The sequence below is a fragment of the Vanellus vanellus genome (genome assembly GCF_965231255.1).
Source record: "Vanellus vanellus genome assembly, chromosome: 10".
NCBI classification, from domain to species: Eukaryota; Metazoa; Chordata; class Aves; order Charadriiformes; family Charadriidae; genus Vanellus; species Vanellus vanellus.
Window position 1 is genome coordinate 12385591 of NC_138915.1, and position 24960 is coordinate 12410550.

A 24960-nucleotide genomic window follows, 5' to 3' on the forward strand; every position below is an offset into this window, starting at 1 on the left:
TCGGTTACCCGCTTCATGTGTCTGGGATCAGAGGTGGTGCGGTCAAGGCTAGCTCGGATGCTCGAGACTCCTCTCTTTGGGGTGTGTGTGAGGAGATGCCCTCGTGTGCCAAATTCTGTAGCAAAACTTGATGACAGCTCTTCCGCTGGGATCGTGCACCACCTCAATCTCATCACTTAATGATAATAAAATGGAAAGAGCAAAATTGGCCTCTCTCGTTCACCAGGGGCCAGATTGTGCTGCCTCTGAAGTGCCTGTGATTTCCAGGGGGTAGGGTTAAGCTCCTGCCTCCATTATTACAGAAAATTATTTTCTTAGCTCTGCCTGTGAGTGCGGGACTGGAACCCGAAGAGAGTGATATGTCCAAATACACGTGTTGAATATTCCCCCCTTCCCTCTTTAGGAAGGAGATGCTGCGCACTATTAAATTCATGCTGCTGTGCCTAGCTGCGTTAGTTACCATGCAACACACTAATGAAATTGAGGATGAAGAATATATTTTCCCACGTTTGGAGTACCGCAGAATAGATTTAATAGATTTGCATGTATGGTGCATTTGTGAAAACACTGTGAAAAAGGGGGAGGGAGGGAAGGGGGAAATGTTTATTCGTTATCAGCTGATGAATAATTATTTTACAAACGTTGTCTTGTTAAATGTAAATTAAATCCTCATTTGACACACTTTATAATTTAGAAGTATAAGCCCAGCATGAATGAAGAGAACTCCCCACTGACTGCTTTCATGTAAATCCTGAGGAGCCGGGGAGGGAGGTTTGGCTTTCAGAGGTAAAGCTGACACGGGGCAGCGGTGAGGGAGGGGGCTGCTGTGACAAAGCCAGCTTGGGGACCTGGGGCGCTTTGTCTTTGCTCGCGGGTGCTTTCCCTGCAGGGACGGCTTAGCGGGGCAGGGAGGCAGCGGCTCTCCGTGCAACCCTCTTCCGAGGATTGCTCCCTCCCCGCTCAGAGCTGCGGGTGGCCGAGCTGCTGAATTCCAGCTCTTTGAGTAAAATCCCCATCGATGCCACGTTATCGGAGTGTGCAGCAAGCTGGCAGCTGCTTGTGACCGGCTGAGCTATCCCAGCAGCGGGGGCAAAGATCCCCAAGAGAGGACCTGGGCTCTACGAAAGCCACCCAGGGCTTAGCCACCCTTGCAGAGAGCGGTTCAAGGCATCTCCGCAGGGAAGCGGAGCCACATCCTGAGGAGCGGCAGCTGTGCTTGGTTGGAAGGCAGTTAGTGTGGGAGCCGCAGTGGGAAGCCTTGGGTTACAGCCCCGGCGTCCCGCTGTAAGGCTTGGGTTAATATCGTCGTTTCTTCTTAGTAGATGGGGAAACCGAGACCGGTAATAATTGTCTGGCTCTGAGGAGCACTTAAGTCTTGATTATACTTAGCTTTGGCTGCTTTGGAATAAGTAGGGAGGAAATGAAATGAAAATGGCACACTTTTTAAGATGCTTGAATGTGTTGCTCTGGAGCACAAGATAAGCCTATAGGTAAAGGAAATTTGTTACCTCCCCCCTTCTTCCCTGATAATAATAGACTCCAGCAGTTGCACAGCACTTCTCAACTGAAAGGACTTAAAAACGCTTCACAAATCATCTGTCTGGGCGGCAATAGCCCAGATGCACCCACTTCTAGGGTGGATTGCAATGCCTGAGGCACGCCGAGAGGCTCTGCCAAGGACTGCGCGCTCTTCTTGGCCTGCCCGGTGTGCAGCCAGCATCAGGCATCAGCATAAATCTAATGAAGTCACCCAGGACATGCACTCGTGTAATGAGCTAGGTCGGGTTTTGGGCCCTGATAAAGGTGCGTAACGTAGAAATTTAAAACGTTGGGAAATAGCCATTTCTGGCCATTAGTTTCCACACCTGAGTGATGGCTCAGTGCCGCCGGAGCTGGTGGTGCGTGTATAAAGTCTTCACAAATACTCATTTGCTTGGAAAGTGCTCATATCTCTTGATTCCTTGATGTTCAGGAACAGTCACCTGAGCCCATTCCTGTGTGCCCAAGTGCTAGAAGAGTGACTGTTCTGCACATAGCTGCTCGTGTTGGTGAGGCTGTGAGGTCGGGTACACGGAGAAGGGCAGTGGCCGTCCTGTAGCCATCGTTTGTCATTGCCTTAAGAAAAAAAAAAATCATGATGCCACTGAGGAATAGCACCAATCACGTGTGACTTGCGGGACAAATCACGAACTGCAACAGAAGGTCTAATGAAATAAATGAGTTACCCCCATCCTGAACGTATCCCAAGAGCTTCCGCAAGTTTCAGGGTCTGCTCCCAAACCGGAGAAAGGCTGATTTACTCACTATGAATAATTCAGCCACCTCCTTTTTTATTATCCAGAACATACACTAATCCCCTCTAGATATTTTCTGTGTGACATCCATGTCGGTATTTTATTTATGGGCTGTTTATTGTGCAGAAAACACAAGGAGTCTGTTATCAGAGAAAATGAACAAAAAGCAGGGGGTTTGCCTCTAAAATTTGGAGCTAAATAAAATATGAAAATCTGGATAGCAGCCTCCTGAGGGGGGAAAGTACTTTTCTTCTGAGACATTTCTGGAGAGCAAAGCCCTAAAGTTAATTAACATCTGTGCTCCCCAGTCTGACGCTAAATGGGGAATGTGGCTGGAGCTGGTCAGGTTTCTTAGACTGCCGCGTCAGTCCTGGCGCGCAGGTGCCTCCACACTGCCCACAGCTGGGGCGGCCTCTGGCCCTCGGGCAACACGGGATAAATCAACATTCATAATTAAGTAAGCGGCTCTTGTAAATTCCTTCACAAATCCAATTTCTGGCCTTCTGCTGGCAGGAATGGCTCAATCCTGTATTCACCTCATCCCAGCTGTTGGAGAAAACTCAAGCTGGGCTGAATTCGCAAAGGGGTCTTTTGCCCTGAACCCTCGCAGGCAGCCTGGGAAGGACGCTGTAGGTGCTTCCCGAGTAGCCGGTGTGCTCATCGTGCCCGACCTTAGAGCATTGTAACTCGTGATTCCTCACCCCTACTCACAGAAAACTTTTCTAACGCAGCTTGTGACCACCACAGCTGCTCCTGGTCTCCCTTTCCAGACATCTCTGCCCCGAATTTGGTTTCTGGTTTTGAAAAGACCATGATGAAGGTTTTCCGGCGACCGGGAGACTCTCTGTACTGGGGCCTGGACCATGCTGGAGGGATGTTCCTTGCCCTGGCAACCCTGGCAGCTAGCAGCTCTCCTTGGTTTGGTAGGAGCTTTTCCCTCTGGCAGGGCATTAAAAGAGGCTTTGCCGTGATGCACAGGCGTGGACAAGGCTGCAGCCGCTGGGCGGTGGGAATGCGACCTTGCCCATCGCACAGTGGTAGGGATGTGCCTGGGAGATGCGGGCTGAGGCTCAGAGCTGCCACGTGCAGCTGCATCTTGCCAAGAGAAGCGCGGATGCAGCCATCTCCATCGCAAGCACGGTAGCTAATGGAGTGGCTCTGCGGTTCCCCAACGGCCCCACTTCTTCATACGGAGATGTGTGTGCGTGGACAGGCCAGGAAGCATGTGTTTGATTCGGGTACTGATCTGTGCTCTGAACCTCATTAAATTGATTCTTCCAAGTCAAAGGGAAAGCGCTATTGTGTCAAATTTGAAAGATATAGGCTCTGAGCTGTACCGATAGTTGTCACTTGATAGGCTGAATTATTTTTAAGGCAGAGTTGATTTATCTGAACTGAAGGCTTTATATCTCTCCACAGGAGAGGTCTGGATATTTCAGGTGTGTGAGAGCCAAGTCAAAGAGCTGGTCAGAGGACAGGGTTTCTGGTCTAGGGTGAACAGCCACCATCGTAGGGGAGGGAGTCTCACTCTCCCCTCCCACCTGGGCCAAACAGCCAAAGTTCTTAAGCATTTCTGAGGGAAAACGGGTTTATCAAAATATTTATGTTTAGTATCATCAGATTGTTTCGATTTGCTTTTCATACGGTGATAAATTCTGTCCTATAAGTAAAGCATGAAAATGAGTATTTGAAAATAGAAGTCAAAATGGGGTGAATAAAACCAATAAGGGTAAAGCAAAATATTTTGTTAGCTTACTGACAAAAAAAAAAAGTTTCTGAATGAAATGATGAGGTTGAGGTAATTCATTTTAGCTTTTGACAATTTTAATTTATTTTCAACAAAACATCATTTTTTCAGTAGAAATTGGTTCTATTTATTTCCTGCATCCCCAGATGAAGCAGTCCTACCATCTCCCCTAAAAGGCTGATGTGAAATCTGCCTGCTATAAATCTGTTATGAAATGGAGACCGTTTCTCAGAATTCAGTGGTTGTGGGTGACCAGAGGCAATACGCTTCAAGGACCTCTTCATGCCTCGATGTTAAAAGCTGAATATTCAGGCTATTACATCCCATCTCCGTGCACAGGAAGGGTTTAATTGCCCATGATACAAATTGCAGGCGAGCAGCGGTGGAGCGGTGATACTGCCGGCCTGAGCCTCCCCGTGGCACCAGGGCTGCACGGGCTGAGGCAGCGCTCTGCTGCTCCTCCCTGCAACCCCTCGCATCTCCCGCATGCCTCTGTGTCTTCAGCTTGGTGTCTTTTGGGCGGTAGGAGATACGCGTTAGGGTCAGCAAGTGAGTGGGCAGGCAGATCTTCACAGTCGCCTGCCGCGATGCCTCGCGCTGCTCGGCAGCAGCCCATCCTTCCCCACTGCGGGTTTGCTGACGCTGCAGCTGTTTCACACCAGCGCTGCTGAGACCGGCCCCACCGATTCCCAACGCAACAGCTCCGGAAAGCCCCACAGAAATCGAGCTGGCTGCATGGGGCGCTGTGCGTGGGGGAAACAAAGCTGGTCAGGGGTGCTGGGCTTGGTGTGTGCTGGTGGCATGGAGCTGATGGTAGCTGGGGACCTCAGTAAAAGCCTTGCTTGTCCCTCTTCGTGTCCAGAGGGCTTTACTGTGAGGATTTCTGGGGTTGTTCTCTGACCTGCAGTTAGCTGGAATGGCTCTCACCGTCTGATCAGCTTTGCTCAACAGGAAAATTGCAGGCGGTGATAATGGCTCACCTACAGGCAGATGCACGTGGGAAGTGTGAACCAAAACAGCGAGGCGTGTAGGTGGGGGAACACCATGTCTCCACGTGGCTGGGGAACAGGCAAGGTCAGAGCAGGGACTTTGCAAACGTTGTAAGCCTTGTTTCTGACACTACCCCCTGATCTGCTTCTCTTTCCCTCCAGCTTTGCCAGTGTATCTGTTACATCTCCCACACCAGACCAGTGTCCCTCGATCTGTCATTCTCCTCCACAGACACCCAAAGCCACCTTAGTAGTGTAGTGAGAAGAAGTGTCACAGTGGGGGAGAGAAGTGGGAAAAATTTGTGGGAGTTAGCCACAGGGAGGTAGGAGGCTGAAGTTAAGATGATAACTGGCTGATCTGCTCTTCATTTGCTCCTTGAAAAGAAAAGCTGAAGGCAAAGAGAATCATAATATTAAAGACAACCGTTTCCTTTCATGATCTGGCAGTGGTGGACTGACCTGTCCAGAGCTTGCAGCCTTAGTTTGTCACATTAATGTGCACCTTGTGAGAAGACACGATGGACCCTGGTTCCCCCTGCCCCAACAAAGAGCTCCAGTGGTAGCATGGCATGGAGCAGTGTGCCAGAGGGGTTTGCAGAGCAAATCTCACCGGAGGTTTGGGGAGGAAGGGTGTCTGCAGAGAAGGCAGGGGATGGAAGGAGCGCACTGGGAATGGGAGATATTGGGCATCCAGTTTGTACTGCAAAGGAGGAGCGAGCCATCGCGTGAAGCCAAGCTCCCTCCCCGCTGCTCACGGCTGTTTGGACGTGAGCTCCACACATAGCGTCTTGCGGAGCTGGCTGCAGGCTTCGGTCCGGTTCTGCTGCAGTGAGCTCGGGGGCTGCTTAGACGCTGGTCCTCTCTCACTGCATCAGCAAGAGGGGAGATGGCAATACCTCAGCGTTGCTGCTATCACAAACAGCCAAAGGCAGGATGAACTGCTGGGATTTGGTAAAGAGCAGCAAGGAATGGGCTGTTCAGCTCCCAGGAACCTTGGACTAAGCTCAAGGGCCAAAATTGTTTGGTTTCTTGTATGTATGATTCTGAGATATACAGGCTCTGCCAATACATTCCTTATACCTCTGTACAGAAAACCTGAGCCTTCATCTTTTTTGCTACTCCCCAAAGATGTGCTAAAGCCATCTAGGGTGGCTGGGGAAGGTAGAGCGGTTGAGTTTTAAAGGAGGCATCTGCAGTAGGCTGAGTCTCTACAAAACAGTTGGGAGCTGGAAAAAGGGACTGGGAGTACCAGCCCCCAGTTTCTGAGGAGTGTCTTTTGCGGCTGTCAGGTGCCATGGGAAACAAGCAGCCCAGAGCAGCAGAGCTCTGCTTGCCCAGTGGCTGTTGTCCTGGCTTCCAAATGACCACCACCCTTGGCCTGAAGTGTGGATGTATGCCTGGAAAGAAGAGGCAGCTGGCCTGGTGTCCCTTCGGTAAGCGCAGTCCCACTGGCTTTGCCCTTCGAATACCCAACAGGGCAGACAGAAAGAAATTGTGCTTTCTCTGTAACCTGATTCATTTCTCCCAGCTGCTTTCCTCAGCCCGGTGCTGCCTTGAAATCACGTTAGGGCTGGGCTGTGATTTCGCGGTGGCTTGAAAAGAACTGCGAAAGGAAAAACAAAACGAAGCAGGGAGAAGGAGCTAAATCAAGGAACTGTCAGGGCAGGAAGAGAAAGCTGGCGAGCACGGCAAGGGGGCACGGGAGACAACATGAAACGGGTTTCCTTGAAAGAGTCAGTGGAGCAGAGTACACTGTCCCCACCTCCTCCTTCATCTGGGGCCAGGAGAGAACAGTGTCAGGAGTGAGGATTTCTGCAGAGGGCACAAACCCCTCCCCTTTTGTGAAAGTAGAACTTTCTCAGATTTTTTGAATGTGCTTTTTGCCTTGAGGATGAGGATTGGAAAGGGGTTTATACAGGCAAACAGTGGGTTTCCTCCTGGCCAGCATAGACATTCCGGTACAATGGATGGCATTCCAGGGAAGGTGGTTTGACAGAGCTCAGTGCTTGTTGGAAGGGAGTGGTTCTCACAAAGGAGGGCATATTTAGAAGGCTGTAGTGATTTTCCTACTCCTTATACTCTGTCCCTAAGCTCCCGTGACTGGCCACTGGAGGAGGTTGTTGGGACAGAAGGACACTGCCTGACATTGTTTGACCATTCCTATCCTCTCTGGTTTTGCATGCTGCTGTGCCGTGCTGTGCAATTCCTGCACTGGAAGGATGCTTCTGGCTCTGATCCACAGGGAAGGCAGAGCTCCTATGGCTCCCTGTCTCTGCTACCCTTTCCTTCCTGTCTTGACCTCAAAGCACAGCTTCTGTGGGATTTCTTCATCCCTAAGACTGCAGTGAGAGGGACTTTGTCTGTTCTCTTTGCATGACAATCGGCATCCAGCTGAGATCACTAGACGCCTTTCAATCCATAGGAGAGGCAGTCCCTTCCCTGGAGAGTGGAAGGCCTTACTAGACAAAGTCCCATGAGAAGGCGGGAAGAGGGTGGGAAATGACACGATGCTTAAATAGGGCCACTACAATTGAAGCTGTTTCTGTTTGAGGAGGGTTATGGGCAGGGTGGTAATGCCTTTCTCCCAGAGTGGTGAGCTACAGACCAAAGAGAGTGTGGAGAGGGGCATGGAGAGGAGCAGGAGGAAAGAAAACTAGAGCAGGTAGTGAAGAGGAAAGAGGGAAAATGCAAGAAAGTCTGGAAAGATGAAGAAACAGCAAAGGGAATTGGGCAGCAATTGGGCTGTTTGGTCCCTGGGTATACAGGGAAAGGTGCTGAGATCTTTACAAAGGTCTACAGACTACTGTGGACTACTCTACCTCTCCAAAACCCTCAGCCCACCCCAGATAGGGACTGGATGTAAATGAGAATCAAACCCTAAATCTCAGAGGTGGTGTTGACACCCCCTAGTCCATCTGGTGAGCCAGCGGCGGCAGCAGTAGGTTGTACTGGAGTCTGGCAAACCCAGTGGTGATGCCAGTGGTGGTCCCTTCTGTATGAGGTACCCCGTTGTAGGCAGGGAGACAGGCGCAGCTGGCAAGCCCTAAGCTTAGGAAGATGCTTGCTCTAATACTTCAAAACTACACAGCCACATGCCTCTGACAGTTGAAGGCACTTATGTCATTTAATGTTTGGAAGACTTTCCTGCCTTCCTTCGCTTCACCTGAGGGCCATTTCCCTGTTGCCACAACAAGATACTGCTCTCATTCCTGCCTCTCCATCCTAGGGAGGAGGCAGTGAGGCTGCTGTGTCCAGCTCCTGAACTGAGCAGGATCCTGCAGGCAGCCTCGTGGGAATCCAGCAGTGAGTTTTGTAAGGACAGAGCAATGGGGCAAGGAACACGTCAGAGCTGGAGGAACAGATCACGTTCCCAGGCAACCATAGACTTGCAGGTGTCTCCATGGGGACAAGCTGAGCATTCCAGACACCCCTCCCCAGGAGTGTTTAGGACTGGACATCTTGGGGGATTCATGGGATCTCCTACCTTCCTTTGCCTGGTACAGGGGAGCTGCAACAGCTGCTCTCCCAGTCCTGGGCAGTATTAGACTGCCCGTCCCAGTGTTTCATTTTAATCACAGTGGGTGGCACGGGAATGGGAAGTGCAATTAAAGAAATTCCAGCTTCTCATCTGAATTTTGCCAAGCAGTCCTGGAGGAGCAATCTTGGGGAGTTAATTGTATGCAGTGAGAAGGTTTATCTTCTAGCCCTTTCAAAGGAAATTTCTTTTTGTCTCGTCAAACACCCCATGAGCTTAAAGGACAAATAAACAAGAGCACCTGCCCAAAGTGCTAAGTATTCTCTTCCAGTTATCTTAAGTGCTTCTGTCCTCACCTCTTGTCTTCCCCACCTGCTTTGTTCTTCCAGCGCAAAGTTGCTTCAAGCCCAACATCATAGGGAGCGTTGAAGCCTTTAGCAGTAAGGTTTGACACGCAAACAAGACTTTGGACAAGTGTGGCTTTGCTCTGCAAGCAGCCCAGGCATTTTCAAGAGATCATGGTAACTGGGCTGCATCCTTGTTTGCATCAGAAGATGCTTACACATGACTTTCCACCCAGGCCATGTCCTGTCCTGTGGTGAAAAAAATTAAAGAAAGAGGCAGGTCCTTCCCTGTGTTGCTTTGCATAATACTTCACTGAAGTGTTCGGTATCTTCCCCTTTAATTAATTCTGCCCCATCTGCATATAGCATCCTGTGTCCGTGCCTCTGCCTTTTCAGTAATAACCTCGTCAAGGACAGTACAGACAGACTGTGCTTCTATAAACCAGAGCCTGGCTGATGTCATGTCTCGACTCAAGGACTTTCCTTGATCCTTTGGGTAATGACTGTTAATCAGATGCTAAAATACACACGTCTAGGTCACGTGCCCCCGGGACTCAGAGTGAGAGACTTCGTGTGCCAGACTATGTTCCCATGAAAAGAAGAACACGCACTGTAGCAATCAGCAGCCATCTTGGCCATGCATGTGAGGAGATAACATCACTGAAGGACAGGAAGGGGTGGTACGAGGGAACAGCTCAGAAGAAAGGGTTTGGGGGGGAAAGAGACAGTCTGGGGCGGTTGGCTGTCATGAGTATGAAAGCTTGCCTGCCTTTTAGATGTCCCTGCTTGCACATGCATGGGAGCAGGCACGAGCAGAGGTGTGTGGGAGCAGGCAGGCAGAGATGTCAGAAGCCAGCACTTGGTTTTGAAAGCCCTGTCCAGTTCCCATCTGCAGAAACTCCGAGGGTGAGCAAGCCATGATTGGGGAGTTTGCAATCGACAGAGCAGCATGTACAGCATGTCTTGTTTGAAGGCTCCTGGCATGAGCACAGGACATGGTGATGTTTTTTAACAGTGAGTTTGTATTATAAAAAGAAAGCTGTCTCAACTGAGTCCCTGGGCAGAGGCAAAAGACATTCAGACAAGAACAGCGGTGCCGGTGTCGCTGCAGAAGTGAAACAGATGGGAAGTTCAGTGTGTCACCTTGAAAACAGATCATCAGAGCTGTGCTCCTTTTGTCCTTGCTAGCTCCCCTAGTCGCTCCAGCGTCACGTCCAGAAGGCTCTCTGGGGTCTGATTTGGAGAGAGGAGGACCTTGGAAACATAATAACACTTATATTCTTTTGCTCTTTGTGTTGGGGAGATAAAACTTACCCAGAGCAGGGACAGAGAGACATCCACAAGTGAGGTGTCTCACACAACTAATGGGAGAACTGGGAGATGCCTGACACTGCCCAACCGCTCGCTGAAGTGGTCGGTGTCAGGCATTAGTAGATGCTGTTAGTACGTGTCCTCTCTGCTTGCTGCCTTTGGAGAGTGCTTGCACATGCCATGTTAGAAGCACCTTCCTGCCTGCAAGCTGTGGGGACGAGAAGTTGTGCATCAGATTTGAAGATTATTCTAAAATAAGGGTTTTTTATTTAGTTATCTGAGTGTGGAGAGTGTGTCCAGACTTTTTGCTATTATTGAGCTTGTTCGCTGGGACATGGAGCTGGCTGCTGGGAGCAGCCCAGGGTTTGTCAGAGATATTTGCAGGCTGGGAGGGATGCATGCGATGTCATGGAGAGGAAAACGCTCACCTTTGCAGGGCTGTGGAGTTGCTGAATGCCGTTCTATCTGAAGTGGGGATGCTTGGGCTGAGCCCTATTTTGCAAAAGAGGGAGACTGGAGGAGAGGCTTCCTGGGTTGCCTCGAGCTGCGCAGGGCGACTTACCAGCCCTTGAAAGAAATACACCCCATTCCTGGGTCTCCTCCAATAACTCCTGAGATTTTCCTGAATTGCAGCACCGCAAAGACTTTGTCTGTAATACTTGCTTTGCTTAGCTCTGTGATTGACAGCATGGACCCATCAGATTCACATCGGCCCACCTGAAGTGCTGGCCATGCTTCCCAGGAAATCAGCCAGCTTTATTGTGCTGGGATTTGCTTGGTGGTGCAGAGGGAAGGGGCCTCTATGAATAAAAACAAATAGCAGAACAATAAAAGCTAGAATGAGACTGGCTGGGATATTAATCTCTTAGCCCCACTGTTATTTAGGATTTTTCCAAGCTCTCACTCCTGCAGAGGAAGATGGAGGAACCTGTTTCCAGGTCTCTGTCTCCTCTGTTTGGAGGCTTTCTTGTTGCTGTTGAATACAAGTGAAGTTGCAAAAAACACCTTTAAATCCTTAATTTCACCCTAATTTATGAAGACATCTTTCTCTCATGGCTTTGCATCTTTCTCTCTTTGGCATTTGTCAGAAAAGCTGAGATCTTAAAGAACACAGAGAAAGAAGCTCATAGATGGATACAGAGGAACCATGGGGTACCAACTCCTCTGTAACCCACTAATTGCACCCTTGGGATGGGTCAGCTGAACTGCACACACACCCGTGCTTTGAGCCATTTGAAAAGGATCTTCTGGCAGCGCACAGCTGTGTTGAATTGGTGTACAAGGTAACCTGAAAATACAAACTGCTAATTTCAAGTTGTGTCATGCTAACCCTGTGAGTTTAAGCTGTTAGTCTGAAATTGGGTGGCCCTAACTCAAATCTGCTCTGAACCCAGGGTGGAGCTTAGTCTAGAGCAGAGTTTTGGGGGCCAAATCCAACTGGAAGTATGGGCTGATTTCCCACGTGTGTGCACGTACACACAGAGATGAGAGAGGAGCTAACTGGGGCCAGGCTGGATGTCCTTGCTGTATCAGGATGGGGAGCAGGGAGGTGGTCCAGGGCCATGAAGGTTAGGGCAGAGCGGCTGGGGCTGAGATGACCCAAGGAGCAGGGCTTAGGGAAGCACACAGTGGGAACAGGGGCCAGCTCCCAACTCTCAGGCTCATTTCTGAACCTGTTTATTTTCTTTCGGATTGAAAATTTTGGTGTTTTCTTTGAAATGACTTTTCACATGGAAATTCCACAGCTTTTCACTTAAACTACAGTTTTAAAAACGAAAGGGTTTGAGAGTGCAGTAAAATCTTTTTGGTTTTGTTTTATTTTTTTTCTTCCAAGATGAAATATTCTTGTCAACTTCATATCCCCTTATTTCCCTCAAATGCTCTTCTCCAGGACAGGTTTTTTACCATTAGATGTTTTCAAATTTTACCATTTTCTGGAACTGGGTTTCCACCAGCATCTGTGCTGCCCACATGAGGAAAACAAGGACTGATCAGTGATGTGCGGCAGTGCCAGGTGATGACAGTGACCAAGGGCCAGCAGGGACACGCTGAAAGGCTGAGTTGGACGCAGGCCCACACAGCTAGCAGCGGCGATGCTGCAGGGCGTTCCTCAGCATCGGATAAACTCACGTGATCGTATTTAGGGTAGGCAATCTTCAGTGTTTGCCTTACGGGTAGTTTAGTATTTTATGACTGGTTTGATGTAATATTGCACACATGCCAACATGTGTGTGCTACCCCATGTGTGATCCAAATGGCATGACCTAACTCTTAGAGCGATTCCTCTTATTTCACTAGCTCCTTCTGTTGAAAACACTAAAAAAGCCCGTGCTTTTACAGAGAAGTTAACAACCTCCATGTGCTGCACAGCAGATGGTACAGTAATGTTGGAGGCGTATTTTACAATAACCTTTTTCCACGTGGGGAAATTGGGGTATAGAGAAGTCTCTTCCTGGTGCTTGAGAATGAATCAGTGGCAGAGAGAAACTACAGGGGTGCAGGAGTTGAGGAGTTGAAGAAACAGCACTGCTGTAAGTTTTAGGGGCTGAACTCATCCTGCCAAACTTCCACTATTCAGCCTTCATCAACTTGGACTCTTCTGAGGTCAGTAAGAGTTGAGGCGTTTCCAGAAGACAACCTGAACTGCTTCATATTGGGATCTCCCTCTGGAAGTGCCTACCCTAATGACTGCAGGGAATCCATGATCAGACACCTCCTATTTTAATCACCTTGGTCAGATGCCTAGAGCTAAGTGGGATCCGGTTGATGCTCAGGGTCTGAGCACTGTCCTGCAGCTGATCAATGCAGAGCCGCAGTTGTGCAAGGTTCCTCAGCACCAGTGCAAACAGCACCTGATAGGAGCAGGTGCTAAAGTCTTCAGGAACTGTCCTGGTTTAACCCCAGCCAGCAACTAAGCCCCACACAGCCACTTGCTCACTCCCCCCCCAGCGGGATGCGGGAGAGAATCAGGAGGGTAAAAGTGCTCCCAAAGGCCAGAGCATTTTTGTATAAATCTTGCCTCAGATAATTCTGAATGAAAATACATTTGTAAATGCCAACATTTCCCAATGGGTTCCCCACATGGAAGCAAGGGAGCCAGCTCAGCTAATAAGTTCTTCCTCGTGAATAGCTGTGCTTATAATAGCCACTGAAATTAGATCAAACCACAGGACAGTAACAATAACAGCTCAGATTTTTCAGAAGAGCTGAATGACTTGTGCACTACACCTTTTGCAAAGGCTGGCTATGAATGGCACAAGAGGAGCTCTTTAAGGCTGATCCCTTCTGAAAATCTGGGCTTGATAACAAACACTAAGCCCCTGGGATAGCTGACCCTCCACTCTCCCGAAATGTTAGCATTGGTTATCCCAGGGCCGAATGCTGAACTTTACAGCAGGACATCTGACCTGAGCAGCCAGCCCAGAAGCAAGATCTCACAAGTGACTCCAGTTAGGAGGTGAAACTGATAGTGGCATCTAACATGGCTTTATCATTGCATTTTTAGTTGCTTTCTACTACACCAGAATATTGCTGAGGAGGAGCAATGTAAGCTCATACTGGCTAAAACAAGGTTTGCAGGGGCCAGGGAGAATATGTCAAATGTTGTGTTATTTTGGCCCCAACACCTGGCAAGGAAAATAAAATGTCCCCGAGCAAAATAAAGTCGGCTCTTCCCATCAACGGCATTTTCTTGGGCTGCCGTTCCTCCATCTTGTCCCAGCTGTGCCAGTGCATCTTTGCCCACCTGTGGGCTCTATTTCACTGTTTCACAACCTGATCCATGCCTTCATCACCACATACCCTATGTCCAAGCAGCACCCAGTGTGATCCAGAGCATTCAGATGCTGGAATGGGCTCTTTCCACCTCCTGGTTTTGGGCAGTGGAAACGCTTGTACACTTGGCTTTGAGTGCTGCTGCTATCCTAGCTCTATGCCTGTTTTAAATGAACTATGGAGGCAACACCATCACTTTGAACATGCTGCATCTGTCCCCATTTAGAGCTATGTTAGAACCTCATCCCCATCCCTTTCGCTCATCCCTGTGTCAAACCAGGATGAAGGGTCAGCCCAGAGAGTAACTTGACCACCTGATGGCAAATGCTCTTTTTTCATGATCTCATTCCCATGCAAGCAATGTTTTTGGTACCAATCACTCATCACCAGTTGGCTGACAGTGGAGTGAGGGCGAGGAAAATGAAGCAGGGAGTGCACTGCCCTGGTCTGCCTCCCCCAGGCAGGACACGGTGTCCCAAGGGAGCATGCTAAGAGGACCGCATCTATTTTAACAGCATGGTTTGGGGAAGTCAGCTATGAACCAGCAGTGAGGGCAGCAGACAGAGGGTGTGCTGCAGTCATAAAAATTTGACTGAGTTAAATCAATAGAGGGAGGAGGCGAACGGGAGGGAGAGATGGAAAGTCAGACATTGTTCGTATCTGCCCAGAGGAGAAAGGGAGAGGATGCCTTTATGATCATGGGCGTTTAACAGGAGTGAAAGGGAGCAAAGTCCAAGTCAGAGAGGAACTGTGAGGAGCAGGTGATAGACTTTAGTGTGGTCTGGTGGAACTGGATTTGGGGGTCTGGTTCAGACAGCCACTGAGTGCCAGACATGCTCCTGCATGGCACTAATTAGCACCTTCTCAGGCAGTCTGAAAAAGAGGGTAAGGAGCAAATTGGCTTGCAGCAGCAAGCAGCAGAACAGTGGGCTAATGATGTGGACTACTGACAGTCCAATCCAGACAGGAGCTGCTTCCCAGAAATGCTAGTTATGGGTGAGCTGGGATACCCTGTCTCTCACCAAACCCAAAGGTCTTCATTATGGTGGAAGCTGTTTTCTGTCTGCAAAAGACTCCAGATTTTGAACTGGTTGCACCAAGAGCTGAGTCCATAGCAGCCCCTGCGCCAGTACCAGCTTTCTTTTCTAATCTTCAGCAAGGTATATCTGCTGGGGAACCCATACTGCCCCATTTTTTTCATATAAACCGTTTACAGTATAAGTCCTGCAGCAAGGGATGGATTCTCACTAGGTTTATGCACAACACTACGATTGCTATATGTACGAGTTAGGTGTATGGAGCACTGCTGGGCTGTATCCTAATAAATAACAGAAAGAGCTGTCTGCTTACCTTCTCCGGTAAGCTGGTGAGTAGCTTTCCTTGCCTCTGCTTGAAAGATGTAGCTGAACTTAGAACTGGATTCAGCCAATGTCCACACTGCCCCTTCACGCCTGTGCTTAGAGGGCTGTTTGGGTTGAGTTGTCTGTCAAGAGGAAGTCCAAGCCCATATGGGGGTTGGAGTTGGAAGTCCAGTTCATATGGGTTTGGCTTTCCAGGCATACGTCAGGCCAAACATGCTACGGCTCAGCTCGCTAGTCAACACACAGTCTTTGGCTCTTGCTAAGTGTGCCATGGATGTCCTGACCCTGAACTAAAGATGAACCTAGAAACCTGCTCCCAGGCTTAAAAAGCAAATGTTCTGGCTGTGACTCTAAAATGGTGGCCTGAGGACCAGAGGACAGGGCTCTGCTTTGCCTGAATCCCTCTCAGAAAGACATCTTCTTCCTTCTCTTTCACAGGAATACACCATTGATATCTTCTTTGCTCAGACATGGTATGACCGGCGTCTTCGTTTCAACAGCACCTTGAAGGCCCTCACGCTGAACACCAACATGGTGAGCCGCATCTGGATCCCAGATACCTTTTTTAGGAACTCCAAGCGGGCCGATTCCCACTGGATAACCACTCCTAATCAGCTCCTCCGCATCTGGAATGATGGAAAAGTACTCTACACACTCAGGTACATCCAGCAGGCACTGTAGCTGGCTGCTGAGGCGAGGGAACAAGGAGCTGGTCAAAGTAGAGGTTTCCAGGTGCCCTAGGGCAGAGTAGTGGAGATGTCTCGCAGTGCTGATGGGAGTACACATGCAATATTGGTTGCAGAATGAGCTTCCTCTTCCCAGGATGAAGGCTTCCAAAAAATCAAACTGTTTTTCTGTATCATACCTAGAAAAAAGTCAAAACTACAAATGGTTTCCTAAACCAAAATCCTTTAAAAGATTGTGTTGGTCAGTCCAGCTATTTCATTCTAATAATAAACATGTGGCTTTTGTTCCCATAAATTCTCACTCCTATAAATGAATCTGAAAAGGTCTCTAAACAAAAAGGCTTTTTGAATGTGAAAATTAGATGTTTTTTCTTACTTTGAAAATATCAAAACATATGTTTTGTTTTGCTGCTGTTTTGAAATGTTTCTGCAAACAGACTGATCTTCAACAAATTAGTGTTTCTCTCTCAAGGAAGCAAGAATCCTTCTGTCTCATTGTGGTGTTGGAATCAAACCACCTTCACTAACACATAATCTCAGTCCCCTCTCGCTCTCTTCCTCCCTCAGGCTGACAATCGAGGCTGAATGTCTGCTGCAGCTGCAGAATTTCCCAATGGACACTCACTCCTGTCCTTTGGTTTTTTCTAGTTGTGAGTATACATGTTTTTAAAATAGTTTTAGAAGGCAAATAGAGAAATCCCAGTACAGTAAAACTCTTCTGGGGACACTATCCTACCTTCTAGCTACATTTTTCACCTAATCTCTATGACTCTTTTCCTTGGCCATTATCCGTCATGCCCTGAAGCATCCTCCCACTCCTGGGCTAGCAGAGGTCTTCAGGAACAGATTCACAGCATCTCTGAGTTTCTCCTTAATTTGGGTGGATGGATAGAGGTGACTATTTCACTGAACTTCTGGTCACTCTGACCTACTAGACAGAATATATCCCTTCAGCCGGCAAACAAATGACACCTGTACTGCCTTGCATCTTCCCCCTTCTCCTGCTCTCTGAGGGGACAGCTTGGCTTTCCAGACCTCAGCCCAGAGACAGGCCCACTTTCTGCACCCAAGGTCATCGCAAGGGAGGAGTACTCAGACCTCCCCTCTCAGTCTCCATGTGTCCATTCTCATCAGCAGAGAGGGCTGCTGATGTTGGCACATCTCCACTGGTAATTTTGCAGGGAGCCTTTCTGCACCAAGAGATTCCTATCTCCCCGTGTTGATTGGAAGTCTGATTTAGTCAGCTTGGCTCATGTTCACCTCTCCCGCTTCCCCTGCCACTGAAGAGATGCAGCTCATGTCGCTCTGAGGTGCTTCAGAGGGAGGCAGCATGCTGAGGAGATACCATCCCCTCCTCTCCCACCATCCCTAGTTCTTTGCTAATTAATGGTACATGCCATACATGCTTGATAATTAGAAACACACTTTCAGTTAGCTGCCAAGCTCTTGCTCCTTCCCTCCACTGAGGAACTCTCTTGTAGCTGTCAAGGTCCCTCCTTCACAGTAGGCTTGTTTCTTTGTCAAGAAAGCCAGAGCCAGGAGAAGCCATGCTCCAGCCTGCGGGAGCCAATTCTCCTTCTCCAAGGAGAATGCACCCCTTCTTTTCCATACATAGATCAGCTCCCATGGTGAGAGGTACAGACATAGTCAGAGCATCCACAGCCATGCTACATCCCATGTTGGCAGCTTTGTATTCCTGGTGTACTCATTCCTGGAAGGTAGTCATGAGGAGTGCTGGAGGCCCCATGCTGCCCCAGCAAGTCCTCTTACACCAACCCAAGTCTCATTCCCACCAGCGCAGTCCTTAGAAAGGCTCCATTTCTAGCGTTGCTTTTCCCATCCCTAGGATTTGAAGCGGCCCAGGAGGGGAGATTATCTCCTTATTCCCATTGCATGTGGGGATGCCTAAGGGAATCTAAACAAAAGGCATCAGAAATACCTGCTTGGAAGCTTCATGTTTACAAAACAGCTAGAGTGAGAAGCCAGTGCTTTTGCAGTCAGGGTGGTGAATGAGGTGGAGGCATACAACATACTTTTTCATTGATATCTTTGCCCCTTTTCCCAGATGGCTACCCACGTGAGGAGATTGTCTATCGCTGGAGGCGCTACTCCATTGAGGTCTCTGACCAGCGCACCTGGAGACTTTACCAGTTTGACTTCACAGGGCTGAGGAACACCTCGGAAGTTCTCAGAACTGGGGCAGGTGAGGCAAAGGGAGACAGCCCAAAGAAACACCAGTGTGGTGAAGACCTTGTAGGAAGCAAAGGAACCATCAGACAGCTCCACAGTGGTGGATCAAGAAAGATCATGACAGCAGAGTTAGAGAAACATAAGAATGAAGAATGAAGGGGTGGACCTTTGCTAGAGGGAAGAAGAGTGGAGTAATGGAGGTGAAGGGTGAGGGGAAGACCAAGCGGGGGTAGGCCAGAACCACTGATATCTGTGAACTGTGGGGTGCAATGCTGATGTGAATGGAGCTATCCCTAATTGAAGGGGCAGGAGGGAGAGGAGATGGAGCTCAGATACCCTCTTGCTGCAGTATGTGCGTACTATGTGATCCGTGGGTGATGCTTATAATTGGAACAGGGATGGGGAAATCAGAACTTGCAGGTCTCCATCTTTCGTTCTGTAAAGTTGTGTGGAGCTGATGAACACCTAAATTATGCTTTAAGAGGCAAGAACAAGGCTGCATGTGTGAAGAAACCAGGGAATGGAGGCCCCTCAGCTCCTCCTTCTAATAGCTCACATCCCCTTTCCTTCCTGCAGACAACTGAGGAAAGCCTCTTTGGGTTCCTGCAGGTGGGGTCAAATTTGTGAGCTCATATTTTTAAGCCCTCTGAAGCAGCAAGTTCAGGATAGTGTTTCTCCCACTCTGCAGAAAGCTGCTATTGCCAACACTGGCAGCCAGACTCTAACCAAGGTAGAAAGGCGGCACAAACTGGGACAAGAAGTGTTGCAGTGAAAGTGTCTTGAATGCACCAGTGGCTGTCTGATGTTTGTAATTCTTTTTTGGTAATTGCTTGCAAGTTCCATCCTAACCCTAGAGCTGTCGAGTGGCTTTCGTCCAATACTCTCTAGGAGCCTCTGTAAAAGAGGGAGAACCTCAGCTGTAAGTTGCCAAATGAGCAATTAGGATGTACATCACCACATGCCTTTTCCAGGGGCAGAACCAGAGTCTCGATGAAAGTGATTGAAGGACATCTCCTTTGTCACAGCTCAGGTAGTTAGTTGGCAAGCCAGGCCGCGTAGCCTGTTACAGCTAAATAGCTTCTATAGAAAAGAAACCCTTGCAGCAATCAGCTGAAGATGAATACTCTCTATAGTTCCTTCCCTGAAAATTTTCCAGTGTCCTTTTCATGTGCTTGGACATACGGGCAGGACTGTACAAATGCAGCCGGGTGGCCACATAGCCAGCCAGCCAGATAGCCAGTTGGGCAACCACAAAGTCAGCTCTTAAATTAATCAAAAAGACATTAAGTCAGACAGCTACAGAGCCAGCCATGTAGCCACAAAGTCCGCTAGCCACAAAACCAGCAGGCCAGCCACAATGCCAGCGAGTCACCAAACCTACTCAGCCAGCCACACAGCCGTCCATGAAGCCAATAATCTGGGTAGCCCCAAAGCCAGCCACAAAACCAGCTGGCCAGGCACTTAAACCAACAAAAAAACCTAATCAGAAACACTCCAAATTCTGAAACTTTGCCAATTTTTGTGTTTCAGGAAGCCACATGTTATGATTCCAATGTCTCTGTTGCTTTTTCCTAGGGGAATACATGGTGATGACAGTTTCTTTTGACCTGAGTAGACGTATGGGTTATTTTGCCATTCAGACCTACATTCCCTGCATCCTGACTGTTGTCCTCTCCTGGGTTTCCTTCTGGATCAAGAGAGACTCTACACCAGCCAGGACATCCCTGGGTAAGAGACGAGTTGTTGCAATGTCTGCTGCTTGTGGAACTCTGCAGGGCCAGCAGACTGGCAGTGGTGGGAGTACAAAATCTCTTAAAGCACTTTGGCATTATTCAGCTTACTTGGAGGACAGTCCACTCCTCCATCTTTCTGTTTGTAACATTATCATCGTGCTCAACCAAATCTCCAGCTGTGCTGGCTTGGACTGCTGGATTATTTCAGGATAGCACAATACTCTTATATCTCGATCTGAGATCTGACCACAGTCTTTTCCAAGTTGACAATGTGGTATTCTCATGTGCAGAAAGGGAGAGGGAAGGGGTGCGTTGTGGCATTGCAATGCTGGCCAAAGGCTCCTGTCACATGGATGTACTCTGCATTTCCTCAGGACTTTTCAAGGGCTTAGTGTAGGACGAGTGACATGAAGGTTGTAGGATAATGAGCAAAGTTGCTTGGCTGTATCTGTAGAGTCCTAAGCTCTGGCAGGATGTGGAAGACCTGTAGGTACAGCCTTTCTCTGTCAGTCACACCACAGTGGGAGTCCAGGACGTGGCAATAGCTCTGCCTATTGTTTAAATTTCCTCAGCAACCTGCAGTGGCTCTTTGAGGCAGGCAAAAACTTAGGTTGATTGAGTCCTGCTCTGATAGGCGCTAGAAAGGTCTTTACAAATCTTTAATGCACTTTGGCTGTATCTGCATTTTACAGCAAGCTCTGCTTCCCAGCACTGTCCTTCCCATCAGCCCCGCTGGCTTTCCCTTTAATTGGAGGTAGCATTCCCAGCGCTGCCTGCATTCTAACCATCTCTCCCCACCTCCCTATCAAAACCAATTTCTTTGGTGCCCATGGGGAAAGCAGGAGAAAGAGTGGGGTGTCATTTCCAGTGGAGGTGAGGGTATGCCATAGTCCGTGGCTGGAAAAGGAATGAACAGCAAGAGTCAAAGTGTTCTGCACAGCTGACACCCACTATGGTGACTGTCTCAAAAAACAAAGGCAGGTTTCCCCAGGAGGGGGGCCCCTTTCTGTGGGAAGGGACCTCAGCACATCAAGAGTAATATGTTCTGTCCACAGCCCCTGTTGTACTTAATACAAATGATCCCCACTACATTTTAAGCCCATCAGCCTACATTAGGGAGATGTAAACTGGACCAGTTCCATTGGCATTTCAAATATAAGGTAAGTCACATCACATCTGCTAATGCAAATACAGCAGGAAAATATGAAATCTCTTGCCATGCTCCCACCCAGAGCCATTGGGGTGACCCCGGGAAAGGATGGCAGGTGGATTTAGATGGATGCTAAAAAAGGAAAAACAGGTGGAGTTCCTGCGTCTTCTCCACATCCTGAAAAACAGTGGATGAGATCACAATACCAACTCTTGTAGCTGATCCTTTGTTGGCTCATGATACTTTATCTGTGGAAACAGGTCTGTGAGCATTACTGCTGCTGCAAAAACAATTCTAAGCCCCATTCAAATCAAAAGAGACTCCTTATCATCTCCTACCCACTTGCCTGCAGACATCAAGAAACAGATAGATTGTGAAGAGCTGTCTCTGAAGAATAGCCACGAGCAGGTTGAAAGCTTGTGGGTAAGAATTAAGAGACTGTGGCAACGAAGGCAACCTTCCAGTTGGTGTCTACTACAGGCTGCCCGATCAAGGGGAGCCTATTGACGAAGCCTTCTTACTCCAGCTACAGGAGGCATCACGCTCACAGGCTCTTGTCCTGCTGGGGGACTTCAGCCACCCCAATGTGCACTGGAAAGGTAGCACAAGAAGCTGTAGGCAATCCAGGACACTCCTGGAGGGCATTGAGGATAACTTCGTAAGCCAGGTAATAGACAGCCTTACCAGAGGGGGTGCGATACTGGACCCGATGGTCACCAATGGAAGTGAGCTAATCAGTAGCATCAAGACCGGAGGCAGCCTGGGCTGCAGTGATCGTGCACTGGTGGAGTTCGCAGTCCTGAGGAATATGGGATTATGGACAATTAGGGGATTGGAACAGCTGTCTTATGAGGAAAGGCTGAGGGATTTGGGTCTTTTTAGTCTAGAGAAAAGAAGACTGAGGGGGGATCTTATTAGTGCTTATAAATACTTAAAGGGAGGGTGCCAGGGGGATGGGAACAGTCTTTTTTCAGTGGTGCCCAGTGATAGGACAAGAGGTAACGGGCACAAACTTGAATATAGGAAGTTCCATTTTAACAGGAGAAGGAACTTCTTTACTTTGAGGGTGGCAGAGCACTGGCACAGGCTGCCCAGAGAGGTGGTGGAGTCTCCCACACTGGAGACATTCAAAATCTGCCTGGATGCCGTCTTGTGCAACTGCTGTAGGTGACCCTGCTCTGGCAAGGGGTTGGACTAGATGATCTCCAGAAGTCCCTTCCAACCCTGACTATTCTGTGATTCTGTGATGAGTTTTGCACTGGACTAAATTCATCCAGGGAGCTAGTGCTCAAAGACAAAAGAACAAGAACAGAGACTTTTGCATTCCAGCTGTGGTTCACATCAAACAGAAACAGCAGTCCCATGTCACCTGAGACATTGCCATGCTTATTGCTGACTCAGACATCACTGACTGAATCCCAACTCACCCATTGCCTGCCCAAGGCCATCCATCCAGTGTAATTGCCTCTTAGCATATCCTTCCTTCGTACTCTCCTCCCGTCATCCAAGCAGTTGTCCCTGTGTACAGCCTTAAGCAGAGTCTGAGTTCCCCTCTCCTTTACCAGTCTACATTGATGGCCTGTGTGACACCTGGGTTTTGAACAGCTCTTTTTCCTTAAAGCATTGCCAGAGGGCACCTCAAGACCAGAGTCTGGCTGAGCAGAGTAAAAATGGGACCAGACAACCACAGGAATTTCTCTCCCACAGAAGGGAAATGGGGATGTTTGGGGGGCTGGATGCATGTAAAAGACAGAAGCGCTCCTCTTCATTACTTAAATCAGCTCTTTTCTCTCTTAGGCATCACAACTGTGCTAACAATGACCACCCTGAGTACCATCTCCCGCAAGCACCTTCCCCGTGTTTCCTACATCACAGCCATGGACCTCTTTGTCTCTGTGTGCTTCATCTTCGTCTTTGCAGCTCTCATGGAGTACGCTACACTCAACTACCTGGTGGGAAACAAGAAACCACTTGAGCACAACAACAGGAAAGCCAGGCTGGTAGGTCAAAGGGGCCAGAAGAGGTGGATGCTGTTAGAACCCCAAGCTATTTAGAAATATCCCTCCTGAGCTTGCATTGGAACTTGCTGATATGGTTTCGTGCCTGACCAATACTGTATTCATGAGGTCCTCAGACCATTCTGTGTGCTGAGTCTGAGAACCTGAAAGGTGAGACACAACCAGAAAAAGCAGCTGAGGCTCCCCTAAAACAAGGAGGTCCCTGTCAAAGCCAGGCACCCTGTGCTCTCTTCAGAATTGTCGGGGAGCTTATGAGTACAGTTTAGGATGACTCACATGACCAAATGTAAATGTCCAGTTCAAGACAGGGTGATCCACACCCAGGTTATTCCACCTGTACCAGTTTGATCTCTGTGGATTACAAAGGTATCTTAGGTCAGAGAGATGCAGAAAACTACTTTCTTTTGTGGTCTGTCCATCAGAAGACCTCCTGAGTGTGGGGATAGTGAACCTGGAGTGGTCGTCATCCTCTCGAGATCTGCCCAAGGTCATGGCAGGTACTTCTGACACATCAGCTGGTGCAGGTCTCTGAGTTGGGGACAGAACTGAGATGAAAAAAAGACAGTTCTCTTCTGTGCCAGCCTAATTTCCCAGCATGGGTGGAGACAGCTCTTCCATGAGGCTGATGATACACCTCTTGTCCTGGGCCAAGAGGTTATGAGGCACACGCATCATTTCACCAGCTTTTTTCCAGCAACTGACAGCAACCAGAAGACACATCTGGACTGTGTGCTGTGTCTTCAGAGACAGCTGAGCTCAGGGGAATGAGAGAGGAGGCTAGCCCAGCTGAAACCAAACAGGTCCTGTTTCTGCACTGTTAGTAGCAGAGGTGGGGAATCAGAGCAATTAGATCTTTGCTGACTAAGGCTATGCCCTCGGGTGCCAGAGAGGAAACTCACAGTCATGCAGGGAGCTGCCAGTCCCCACAGTATTCCAAGGTAGCAATTTACAACCAAGTGCAGGCATGGGGGATGATCAGTCATCCCTCTCCATTGAACTGCACCTGTGCAATGAACTGAGCTATTGCCAATTGGATGAGTTTTGGTGTCTAGAACATGTTTTCCTGGCTTTTCCTTCTCTTTAATCCACCTACCCCTCTTCATTACAGCCGCCTGCCAGTGCACAGGTGATGCCATCCTTTACCACCATCAACATCAACAACATCATGCACTGGCCCCCAGAGATAGAGGAGGAGGAGGATGAAGACCCTGGCTCCCCGTGCCTGGAAGGAAAGGAATGTGAGAGGTTCTTCTGCTGCATTGAGGACTGTCAGACAGGAATGTGGCGGGAGGGAAGGGTCCGCATTCACATCTCCCGCCTGGACTCCTATTCTCGTGTCTTCTTCCCCACCGCCTTCCTGCTCTTCAACATTGTCTACTGGATTGCCTATCTCTATCTCTAGCAGTTCTTTGTCCTCAGCTGGAATGGACTGGGGACCAGCAAAATGGGCTTCTCAAGGAGTATAGAGAACAGCATCTCTCCGTTGTAGTCGATTGTCGGTCTGAACAATACAATCTGGTGATTCCCTCTTCCTGCTCTCTCATCTCTTCTGAGAAGAACCAGACAGCTTTTTTTTAGCCTTCTAACATATCTTTTTAGAGAATCTACCCTTCCCAAACAACTCCCTTCCTGCACCACCAGCATTTTACTCCTTGTAACATTGCCCAAACCCATCCTATTCCCATCTCAAACATTAGGGATTTTGTCAAAAACAAAAACCTTAATGCGTTTCATTTTTCCATCCAATCCTACTCCAAAATTACATGGAAAGTGACAGTAAATAGAATTTTCTGCATAGGTATTAAGACTGCAAAGGAAATAAAGTAGATCTTATAACCTCTGCGCCACTTCTACCAGAACAGACTTTGTGGAGTGCTAGAGGCTTGGA

At 48.7% G+C, this 24960-nt stretch overlaps 1 protein-coding gene across 1 annotated transcript in view; it reads left to right on the forward strand.

Annotated features, from left to right (window-relative positions):
• LOC309676044 (gamma-aminobutyric acid receptor subunit gamma-4) overlaps positions 1-24474 on the forward strand; it is a gene marked incomplete at both ends in the record, with an annotated part of 36077 nt that extends 11603 nt beyond the window's left edge. The window contains 6 exons of the mRNA XM_082488494.1: positions 15734-15954; positions 16549-16631; positions 18047-18184; positions 19747-19899; positions 22852-23054; positions 24181-24474. Of these exons, the coding sequence (XP_082344620.1) occupies positions 15734-15954; positions 16549-16631; positions 18047-18184; positions 19747-19899; positions 22852-23054; positions 24181-24474 (1092 nt within the window). The remainder of the gene's footprint in view (positions 1-15733; positions 15955-16548; positions 16632-18046; positions 18185-19746; positions 19900-22851; positions 23055-24180) is intronic.
• Between the last annotated feature and the right edge of the window lie 486 nt (positions 24475-24960).